This window comes from Antennarius striatus, chromosome 9 (genome assembly GCF_040054535.1).
Source record: "Antennarius striatus isolate MH-2024 chromosome 9, ASM4005453v1, whole genome shotgun sequence".
In the NCBI taxonomy this organism is placed as follows: Eukaryota; Metazoa; Chordata; class Actinopteri; order Lophiiformes; family Antennariidae; genus Antennarius; species Antennarius striatus.
This window is the reverse complement of record NC_090784.1, coordinates 9,989,923-10,002,224: the sequence shown is the minus strand read 5'-3', so window position 1 is coordinate 10,002,224 and position 12,302 is coordinate 9,989,923. Positions and strand designations below refer to the sequence as shown.

The window sequence follows — 12,302 nt, the reverse complement described above, 5'->3', positions numbered from 1 at the left end:
ACTGGAAAGTCTACCCACTACCACACAATCCATTATGACAGAGTTTGTAGCCAAAGTCAATCTTTTATACTTTTTTCTAACTCAGGATTATGATTTTACATACTACCACCCATTGAGTCAAACCTTGTTTTCTCCCACTACCACAAGGTCCCACTATTCAATATTTATGTAAATTGATCAAATGCTGTTGGTTGTTGAGTAAACTGATATGTCAAACTTTACCAAGCTTAAAGTTCAAAGCACTACATTTGGGCTTTCCTATCTTCACTTCCAGTCAGTCAGTGTATTTGAATTCTATGTTTTAAAAAAATCTAAAAATCAGTTTCTAATTTCTCTACTGCAGCTCGTTATTCGTAGTGTGTTTTTTTTTTTTCAGGAGAAGATTTTGCTTTTTTTTATCAATTAATCATAAACCGTTAAGAAGATTATGAGGACGTTTTGTAGGTGGGTGGAGCCTGTGCAGCAGGACCAATAATTATATTTTCAGTGGATCAGGGTAAATAAAAATTATTTAAAATCAACACTTGGGGAATAGTGCATAATAGATATAAGAGTATAATGGTATAATGGAATGCTTTCATTTTGAAGGCAATCCAAATGTAGACCATGTATTCTTAAAATTTTGATAACTTTAACTTTAAGGGTAGCCATTTTTATGATCTAGATATCTTGATCCAATTTGGATTGGGTTTGCATATCACATGGGGCTTTTGGACCTTGTTGGACGTGTTGGAATTTGTCAGGTGCCCTTCCAGCTTCCTATACTGTCGGTATAATTTGAGCAACCATCACTACCTGTGTCATAACTATTACTCCACAATTTATGATGCAATGCTTTAATTGACTAAGATATTTTTTTCATCAACCCCCCCCCCCCAAAAAATAAATAAATAAAATTCTGATGTCAACATGCAAAGTACCTGATGGAGTTTCTGAAGTGGTCTTCAGCAGGGTTTTTCACAGTACAGCTGTTGAGCAACCACAGATCTGCTTCTGATGGATCATCTAACGAAAGAAAGAAATTTGATTTTTTTCAGAATATAATCTTAGACAGCACAATGGTGCAGTGAATAGCGCTGTTGCCTCACAGCAAGAATGTTCCAGGTTCAAGTTCCGTGTAAAGTTTAAACTCTCCCAGTGTCTGCGTCAGTCATCTGGCTTCCTCTCACCTCAAAAAACATTCACTTCAGGTGAATCGGTCAGTTCCAAATTGTCTGTAGTGAGAGACTGTGTGTGTGAGTGGTTGTTCGTTTTTCGTGTGGCTCCGTGACAAACTGGCGGCACGTCCGCAGTGCACCCCCTGTCTCTCATCTGCTGGGATAGGTTCCAGCAACCCCCGTGACCCACAAAAAGGAAGAAGCAGCAAAAAATAAAATTACTGAATCTTAAGTATGGCAAAACAAAACCAATCATCACCAAAATGGGAGGCAGTGAGAATCCTATAAAGAATAATAAAAATGTACAAGTTTTTAATGCCGTACTCTAGTATTGAATTTTGGTAATATAGGATTGGCTTAGAACACATATGTCAAAGTCAAGACTCGCGGGCCAGATCTGGCCCGTGATGAATTATTTATGGCCCGCGGGATGATTTTTAATTACTATTAGAACCAGACCACAGACCACATCGGCCCGCTGTTGTTGTTATTATGTAATTAATTATGTTAATTATGTAATTATGTAATGTCATTCTGTCTGTTTCAGTCACTGCTATGTGTATTTATTCGTATTTTTGTGAGCATATGTTACACTGAATTTCCTTTGGGATTAATAAAGTATATATCTATGTAGCTATCTATCTACATTGGCCCGCTGGTATTGTGCACCCACCAAAACTGCATTCCCCCCAAATGCAACTGTAGCAGAAATCATGCAGCGCAACAAGCAGGCTTTGGTTTCATTATTTATCAGCAGTCAGAACAGAGGTTGCATTTAGCTACTCCCCTCCTCAAAAATGGCCAAAAGAAAGGTGGGCGCTGAGAGCAGGGGGTTTGAAGCCAGGTGGGAGTCAGAGTATGTGTTCAAACAGGTAAACGTTAAACCTGTGTGTCTTCTGCTACGTTTGCATGTTTCATCCCAGACACAATGCCCCAGCTGCGCATCCAGCTCGGACGCCCTCTATCTTTAGCCGCACATCAGTGTGTGAAGAATATTTCTCTCAGATGAAGCTGTACAAAACATCACGCAGGAGCTGTCTGACTGATACACATATTCACTCCATCCTGAGGATATCCCTAGCTCAGAGCCTGACCCTGAACATTCATGAACCTGTACGAAAGATGAGACACCATCAAATATCAGGATCAGCCTCAGACAAGTGAGCATCACAGAGCAGTATTTGTCAGTTTTAAATTCAGTTAAATGTTTACATTTGTTTCTACAAGAGATGATGTCACCTTGGAGAAAGTATTGTTTTGTCTGTGTGCCATTGATTTTTGTATTTTATTTATATTTATTTCAGTTAATTGGACTCCGGGAAAATTGCAGATAAGAGCCATGAGAAATCATACAACTGATTTTTTTATTTATTTAACTATTTCAAAGCAAAGATTGGTAGAATCATAGAGCAGTACAGTCATTTTTTTGCGCAATAATGCATTATTATTGTGCATGCACAACTTTATACTTGCGCATGCAATAATGCATGCACGATAATGTATTTTCAGTTTATAATGCATGCTATTTCATTTATGCATTTATCTTGATAGTAAGAAAGATAATTTGTTTTTGAAGGACATTTACTTTTTTTGCCCGTTGAAAACGTTTCTCCTTGACGTTACTGACAGAGCCATAAGAAAATATTGCTTTATTTAATCATTAAATAATATACATTGTGTCAGCTCTTGGTTCAATAGGCTATGTTCATTTCAATATGTTTTAATAAACATTGAACCAGTCTGGCCCTTGGCTTGTAGCAAATTTGTTTTTTTTGGCCCTCCACGTATTTGACTTTGACACCCTTGCTTTACCGTATTTAAATGTCATAGAAGAAAATATTCTGTGGGTGTTAAAAAATTAGTCAAATTGCTCTAAAACCACTGTCTGGGGGGGATCAATGCTATGAAAATCGCTGGCAGTGAATGAGTTGAACAAAATAGCTAAAAGATTTTCTTTTGATAGACTAAACAATATCATGAATCCCTATGATACAGTATACTATAATGTTGCTCTTCATATGAAGCATTAGTGTTAAAGCAAATATTAAATGTTTTAATTTAGCCTTAACATCTTATAATAACAATACAGCACTTAACAAAAAAAGCTGTAGAGGTGCCCACCTAAAAGTACAATGATGTAAGGTAGATGAACTATGTGTTGGCTCTGGGGGTTTTTTATTACCAATTACTGGAAATCATATCTTTTAGGAAAGAACTATCAGTTGGAAACAAGAGTGGTCTTCAAGCTGCAAATACTATACAAACACAAAACTATTTAATGTATAAGTGTGTATTTTTCTTGATGAGTAAATTAACCCTTGAGATTTGAGTACAAATGAGGAAAAGTCCAAGCTCAGCTGTGTGCCCATTAAATCTACCATTATTGGTTCAAGCAACCTCCACACCGATGCCAGCACACAGAGCACATACAAACAAAAAAAGGGCCTAGGTAGTGGTTGTAGCTGTATGGTTGCCGTCTTCTCTCAGTCTCAAGGGAGGCTGTTCAGACCAACAATAACAAGCTATCCATCAATTCCACACAGACACACAACATACAACAACACATGCATACCCGCACACACATGCACGCACAAATAGGAACAAATACAAACATCTGCGAAACAATCCTCCCAAACAAGCCTGCACTACTTACTACAACAGACATGTACAGGAAAAAGATAAAATTCAACCAGAAAAAATATAATACTTTCCTCTATAAATACAAATAGCTGACTAATGACTAATTATTGATTAATAACTTTAATAACAGCAAAATAATGAACACAAGTCATTGCTGTTCTTATCCACATGACAAAAGTGGTTGTAGTTCACAGGATTTCCGAAAGTCAAATCTTTTAAGCACTAATTTTCTAGTATTTAAGGTTTCAAACAATGAAGGCCTTTCAGATCAACAAATGACAATGGCAGCAGCCGTTGTTAATATGGTATATAGCATCAACTTTACAGTCAGACTCAATAATGTACATGTGACAGTGAAATTTCTGCCGCAGCAAATGAGAAAATATATCAGTTTGCACTGACAGTCACATGTCCTTTGTGTCGATACAGTGACTAGAAAACTGGACTCAAAGCCATCCTTTGACATTTAACTTAATCAAAATATTACCTCATATGTCAGAAAGGGCCATACGTGATCACACTGAGCAAAAATGTGAACAAGGTACAGATGACAGATGCCATGGTCAGCAGCTCAAAGTGTTACCTGATTGAAAATCTCTCTTAATAATATCACATAAAACCTACCCTTAACCCTCGATTACATCATGTCTCAAGCAAAGATACTCCTATAGAAAGGTCATATGTACAACAATGCTACACTCAGTATAGAGGTGGTGCAAGTCCTTCAGTGAACCGTGACTGCAGTGTTTTGGCGACACCAAAAGAAAGAATTCTGCGATTAAATCACACTGCTCACATTAAACCAAGACAAAGGTGTGACCAAAATCAAACAGAAAGGTTGAAAGCCTTTCCAAACTTCACAAATAAGTATCCTGTGTCCAACATGGCTGACAATCTTTCCTTAGTCTCAAATTTATTTGTATACTCCAGCCTAATTAACCTGAGGCTTGTGAGCCACACACGACGCATTTCCCAGGTTGCAGCTTTTAAATTCATGTCAAATTTTTTGTTTGTGTATTGGTTTGTTTTTTTTGGTGTACAGTGGTACCTCTACTTACGAAATTAATTGGTTCTGGAAGAAATTTCGTAAGTAGAAAATTACGTTAAGTAGAGACGCGTTTTCCATGCAAATGCCCTAATCCGTTCCAAGCCCCAAAAATTTCCGACATAAACTGGGCTTGCGCTAGCCATTCGCCACTTCGCCATAGGCGAAGTAAATTCCAGATTGGCTACAAGGTTTTTAGACTGTGTAGCCACAGTGGCGTTCTTATTTTTCCGGAAAAAAGGCTAAAACTTACAACTTTTTCACTCGCTAGCAGCGCTCGCTATTTCCGCTAGACTACATCCGCTAGCGAGCGGCGCTATGCCGCTACTTCCGCTAGCGAGCAGCGCTAGCAAAAGTAGCGCCGCTATTTCCGCATGCCGACGGAATTTAGCCGAAGCATGCCGACGGAAATAGCCGAAGTGACCCGAACGCTCCCGATCATATAAATATGCACTCGGGCCATCAAAAGAATCCGGTGTTTTATAGTAGAGTTTGTGTTAAAGTCCTCATTAATAAACAAATGGTGAATGCTGAGAGGGGGAGGAATGGTGACAGACCGATCAGAAGGTAAATGAAAGATATTATGAATACTTGTTTGTAGTATTAGACTTTTGTTCCCTATGACCGGCAGGAATAACCAGCGATGCATGTAAATGTGTATTCACCTCGCTTGCTATTTTTTATGCCTTCTTAAATTGAAATGAAAAATCATGTTATTGAATTAAAAAATAATTAAACTATGGCATACCAATGACGTTGGTGGTGGTCAAAGTTAAAATGTCTTCTAGTCTAACTAAAACTTACAAGTAAACATTGAGTAATATTTTATATGACTGTATCTACACAGAGTGAATGGTTGAATCTCACAAGTTTTCAATGGTTGAATTTCACATTTATACCTGCATAAAGTAGGACAGAAATAAAGATAGTTCAGCTTCAACTGTTGACTTTAGTGTATTTTTGTAGGTAAACTGAACAGAAGATTTTGCCGTAAGAATGCACCAGAGTGCAGGAAAACCCCATTTTCTAAAAAATTTCCCATGGGGGGGCCCCCAGAGCCCCCTTGTGGGGGGTATCGCCCCCCACAACGAGCGTGAGTTTACACCCCCCAACAATTGAAAACTTGCATTCACTATGTGAAGATAGTCATACAAAATGTTACTCAATGTTTACTTGTAAGTTTTACTTGGACTAGAAGACATTTTATCTTTGACTTAGACACTTTGATTTGAATGAATTTGATTCTTGGTATTACTCAATGTTTACTTTTGAGTTTTACTTGCTATTATAGCAAGCTGCTGTCTTGGACACAAAATGTGGCTTTTTGTGGCTTACTCAATTCGTTTACACTGAGCCACAGTGGCTTAGTCATACTACCTCCTAGTGCAAGCCTAGGCAATGAGTGGAGCACTAACTATTGGAGCTGCAGTGGCTCAGTAGGTAGAGCTGTGCCATCCCCCTTTACAAGTTGTTTATTTAGGGGCGCATCAAGGAGCTGCCCGCCACTCTACCTCCCACTGCATGCCTACAGGCCCTATTGTGTGTATGTGTGTGTGTGTGTGTGTTACAGTGGCCTGTACACACTAATATATATGCATGCGTTTGACTGACTGATTACTATAGTGTGCTATTAATCTTCCTTCGGAGATGATAACAGTATATAACATAAATAAAAGATATTATTGGATCTGTGAACAGGGGCTGGGCGAAGCTGACCTAACTTTCCCCAAATTTTGGAATTTCTACTCTATCAGCCACAAGGTGCAACTTATGCTGCAATCATTGAATTAAGACAATGTCATGAAGCCTGTGTGTGGAAATTGTAAATTAGTAGTACATTCACACAAAAAAGTGGAAAAGTGTTCAAAAGTCAAAATACCCTAATGTCTGTAAGAGGCAGACAGATATACGTTCTGACGGACATACGTGTGAAAGAATTGCTTCGGGTCATCTGAAAAGGATTGTTAAAGGCAAGGAATGCCAGATGTCCCAAGATGCAACATGCAAGGTAGGAGAAGCACGCTACTGAAAAAAATGCATTTATTAAACAAAAAGAGAAAAGTTTGAAAAACTACTGAGAAATAATTACAGAATCACAGAAGGATTCATTTAACAAATCTCCTAAGACTTTTCAAGCCTGAATTAAAAGGGATATAATACAGTGAACACCACAACGTCAACCAATTATAGGCTATGTTCCTGATCATCTGTACACACCCCCACTAGTCCCAGACTACCGTTTTCATGGAAGTTTGGAGATGATATACATTTAGGGAACGTGTTAATAATTTATCAGCGCCATTAATTGTGTGCTTTCTGTAGTAGCCTGAGATGTGAATCAGCTTCAAAGTGCACAAACTCCTAACACAAAAAGAAAGGCTGCTATTGGGAAATCTCTGGAAAGTTACATTTGATCGAGATTTGCATAGCTACGTTGGTACCACCAATGGTTGGGGAGTGATTTGGTTATTTTTGCATATCATGGCCATGAGGCATTGTGTAAGAAGTAGTTTGTACAGTCTGTGCATAAAAAGTGTTGACTAATCTTATCTATTGAAGCAAAGGCCCAGAGGGTAGGTCAAGAATACTGCTGTGTGTGTGTGTATATGTGTGTGTGCGTGTGTGTGTGTGTGCGTGCGTGCGTGACATGTAAAGTGAGTTTACATTAGTCCTGTTAAACTGTCTAGCATTACAATGGTCTGAAAAAGATTTTAAAATCCGTTTTTACTAAGTAAAACAGGATCTACGACACTGTGTCCTTATTTCCATATACATAATATGTATATGTAAATACCTGAAATAGTCAGAAAAAAATTACATGAAAAGTATGACTATAACAATACAAATTTTAAGAAAAGCAATTATGTAAATTTGTTTTTATAACCAACACCCTTTAACTTCATAAAAAGAAACAATTTAACATAAACACTTTTTTAAAAACAAATTTTATCAGATATTGAGAAATTTGTTGTTCAGACTGATTGATACCTTTTAAAACTAGTATCCAACCTTAACTAAATGATGATTAATTACTTATGTTATATATTTCCTTTTGAAAAGGTCCAAGAGTGCCCAAATCACAGCCACACAGTATTGTTGGTTAAAATGTCCCTTTCACTGTTTCTTCCTGAACTTCTGATTTTTTATTTTTTTATTTTAACTGAATGAAGAAAGTTTTAACCAACCCAGAGATGTGGTTTTCGAACAATCAAAAAACTAACAAGAATGAAACAAGAAAAATTAGAACACAACTCAAAACATACATGCACCAACTGAAAAGACATTTTAAAAAAATGGAACTCTCTGGGACCTTTTTCATGGCACCTGTTGGTGAGTGGGATATACAGGTATTAGGCAAGTGAAAGCTATATTACAAGATGAAAAAATCAGACAAAAAAAGATTTGAGAAAATGTCAGAGCATCTCTTTTTCATTTTCATTCATCTCAATGTGTTTTTGTAGCGCTGGAGAAAGCTTATGACAGGGTGCCCAGAGAGGAACTGTGGTATTGTATGAGAAAGTCTGGAGTAGCAGAGATGTTAGAGCGGTGCAGGACATGTAGGAGGTGTGCTGTAGGTGTGACAGAGGAGTTCAAGGTGGAGGTGGAACTGCATCAGGGATCAGCTCTGAGCCCCTTCCTGTTATCTATGGTGACGGACAGGATGACAGACAAGGTTAGACAGGAGTCTCCATGGACTATGAGGTTTGGAGATGACACTGTGATCTGTTGTGAAAGCAGGGAACAGGTGGAGGAGAACCTAGAGAGGAAGAGTGGAAGAGTGGGGTTACAGGGAGAAGAGATCAAGAAGGTGGAGGATTTTAAGTACTTGGGGTCAACAGTCCAGAGCAATGGAGAGTGTGGAAAAGAGGTGAAGAAGCATGTACAGGCAGGATGGAACGGGTGGAGAAAAGTGTCAGGTGTGATGTGTGATTGAAGAGTTTCTGCTAAAATGAAAGGAAAGGTGTACAAAATTGTGGTGAGACCAGCGATGTTGTTCGATCTACAGACAGTGTCACTGAGGAAAAGACAGGAGGCAGAGCTGGAGGTGGCAGAGATGAAGATGCTGAGGTTCTCTCTGGGAGTGACCAGGATGGATAGGATCAGGAATGAAAGCACATGTTAGAGGTTTTGTAGATAAAGTCAGAGAGGCCAGACTGAGATGGTTTGGACATGTCCGGAGGAGAGATAGTGAATATATTGGTAGAGGGATGCTGAGTTTTGAACTGCCAGGCAGGAGGTCTAGAGGAAGACCAAAGAGGAGGTTTGTGGATGTAATGAAAGAGGACATGAAGGTAGTTGGTGTGAGAGAAGAGGATGGAGAAGACAGGGTTAGATGGAGGCAACTGATTCCCTGTGGCGACCCCTGAAGGGAAAAGACAAAAGGAAAAGAAGATCCCTAAAACTACAGCTACTGTATAGTGTTCCTATTCTGCAATGTCAGCATCTACCAAAAGTGGCCAGAGGAAAAGAACAAAAAAAGAAAAGAAAAGAAAAAAGCAGTGAACCAGCCAGGGCTCATTGATGCATATGGGCAGTAAACGTTGGCCTGTGTGGTCCCACAGAACAGACAAGCTACTGCAGGTGTAATTGCTGAAGAATTAAAGCTGGATCTGGGTTACAGTTAGTTGCCTAAATGGCTGCATAGTTATGGACCAGTGAGTTTGCCCATACTGACCCCTGCCCACCACCAAAAGTGCGAACAATGGGAATATCAGCATCAGAAGTGGACCACAGAGAAAAACAAGAAGGTGGTTTTACTTGCTTTCTTTGCAGTACCTTGGTTATAAAGTTTTCCACAATATAGGAAACCATTGTAACTCCGTTCAATCACCTCCCCAGACTCCGTAAACTAAAACTAAGTATTTCCCCGATTGAGATGTATCATAGATGTGTTTCTTTCAAGATCATAAAAAACATCTATGCCGTCTCTGAGATCCCTCTGGCCTTCAGCCCTGGTAGATGATATATGAGGACAAATGCAGACGTCTGGGTGTGTACATCTACTTATCTGTGTGTGCATGTGTGTGTGAATGAGACGGAGAAGAAGCAGACAGCAGCCCTTGAGGTCAATATGATGCTCCTGGTGTTTCACACACGGATCACACGATGACCCACTTTCCATCTCATCCAACACACAGTACTGTGCACAAATGTGTGCAGGCACACACACAATTATGTCCCTTGTTATTTCAGTGTTCTGCCCTCCATCCATTCCAACCTCCATCTCAAACCCATCATCTTTCTTCCTCCACTGCCACCCCATCTCTCATCTCATACACACACACACACACACACACACACACACACACACACACACACACACACACGCACGCACACACACACACACACACACACACACACACACACACACACACACACACACACACATACAAACAAACTACAGAGGGCATGCTGACCTTGGATACAGTACAATGGTGACTTACAGGGGTAAGCCTACTTGGGCAAAGGGGTTGCTTCGGGGTGAATGGATACACTTGACTGGGCTAACAAGGCCTGTCTGGCCATACTGGCTGATTGGCTGACCGGACAGCTCGATATCAGGTGGACTATCTGAGAGGACAGGAGGGCAGAGCAGGTCAGTCCCTGACTCAACACTGTTGAATGTCACAATCAAGATATATTCTAAGATAATGTGACAACTAGAACGAGGAATGGACGTGGAATCCCCATTATAATAAGTCACAATGGAGGAGCAGATAAAAATAAGGATTACACTATGCAAAGGTATGCACACACGCACAAAAGTGTTCCTAAAGCAAATGTGTAATAGTGAAGAGGAGTGACAAGTGGAGAATGACTGACTGGGATTTCAAGGGATTCCTAGTTGACGTTTCAGTCTGAAAAGTTCACTGACCGCTGTGTGTGTGTGTGTGTGTGTGTGTGTGTGTGTGTGTGTGTGTGTGTGTGTGTGTGTGTGTGTGTCTCAGTAAATGCATGTTATTCTTATCCTAATACATGTACGGATGTGACCACATTTGCTTCACCAACGTGGTAAACTGTGAATGGTCCTTAAAGTTCTCAAGTTTCACATGGTAATATTTTACAAGTGAGTACAAGCACAGACACCCAGCTGCACACAAAATACACATCCACACAGGAAACACACAAAAAAAGGGGCCTTGGGGCTCTGGTGAGTTTTAGATCTGTCTAGCAGGTTGAGCAACTGCTCAGCGTTGAAATATAATGCAATCAACTGCCATTAGAGAAACTGGCTGGCCACATTCACCGTTGCACACATCAGAATAGCTACGTGCAATGGACTGAGTGAGTGTGCACACACTATGATACTCATATACTAAGTTACCAGTACAATTCCACTATAAACAAGACAAACACCTCATATTCCTGGTTTATGAGGTAGCAGGAGATAACTAAAAAATATGTGTACAACAATTATTCTGTCAATTAAGATACATTTGAGACTTTTTTCTGATTAACAAAAAATTTACAATTACCGTATTGGCCTGAATATAAGACAGTGTTTTTTGCATTCAAATAAGACTGAAAAAGTGGGGGTCGTCTTACATTCAGAGTCTAGACATTATACCCATTCACAACGCTAGATGGCACCAGATATATTTAAAGCGAATGCCGAACTTAACTCCCCAGGCCAAAGCGAACCCCTGTCACGAAGAAGAAAAATAAAATATAGCGGTAATAAAGAAAACAGAAGAAAATAAGAGAAAACAGAAAATGGAGAAATGTAGTGACAATCTGGAGAAAAGTGGGTCGAAGATCGGCCAGGTTAACTGGCAGCTGAGGAGAAGTTATGATGCAAACGTCAAAATGATGGTGACAAATGAGGCAGAGTCTTCAAACAATTGCAAAGCGTGTAATGTAAGGAGATGTACTGTAATTATTTTCTGTATAAAAATTAAATTTGGTGTTCAAAAAGTATTTTTCAAACTTGAGTCTTGAAAAAGAGGGGGTCGTCTTATAATCAGGGTCGTCATATATTACGGTACTAATGGCTCTGTACTGTCTGTTACGCTGCAGGGCAAGGTGCACAAACTACAGAACCAAAAAAGAAACCAGAACCAAGGCAGTCACAGACTTCAACTTCCCACGACAACCCTGAAATCAAAATTTTACCCTGACCTACGTGCATAGGTCCTGGGCTTGCGCTAGCCATTTGCCACTTCGCCATAGGCGAAGTAAATTCCAGATTGGCTACAAGGTTTTTAGACTATGTAGCCACAGTGGCGTTCTTATTTTTACGGAAAAAAGGCTAAAACTTAAAACTTTGTCGCTCGCTAGCGGCGCTCGCTATTTCCGCTAGCTCTGATCTATGGTCTTACTCACACTGGCCTTCTGTCTCGTCTTTCTATCTTATTCGGTTCCTGAGTGTACAAAAGTTGAAATTTAGCCTTGACCTAGTTTTTTCAAAGTCAACATCCTATTTTCATCCCCCTTAACGCCCGAGCACTGTGTTTTTTGTT

The 12,302-nt window shown here is 39.6% G+C and overlaps 1 protein-coding gene across 1 annotated transcript in view; it reads right to left on the bottom strand.

The window, feature by feature from the left end:
• The window catches only part of cdkal1 (CDK5 regulatory subunit associated protein 1-like 1), a 252,411-nt gene that overhangs the window by 215,551 nt on the left and 24,558 nt on the right, over positions 1-12,302 (bottom strand). The window contains exon 4 of the mRNA XM_068323764.1: positions 921-1,005. Coding sequence (XP_068179865.1) covers positions 921-1,005 — 85 coding nt within the window. The remainder of the gene's footprint in view (positions 1-920; positions 1,006-12,302) is intronic.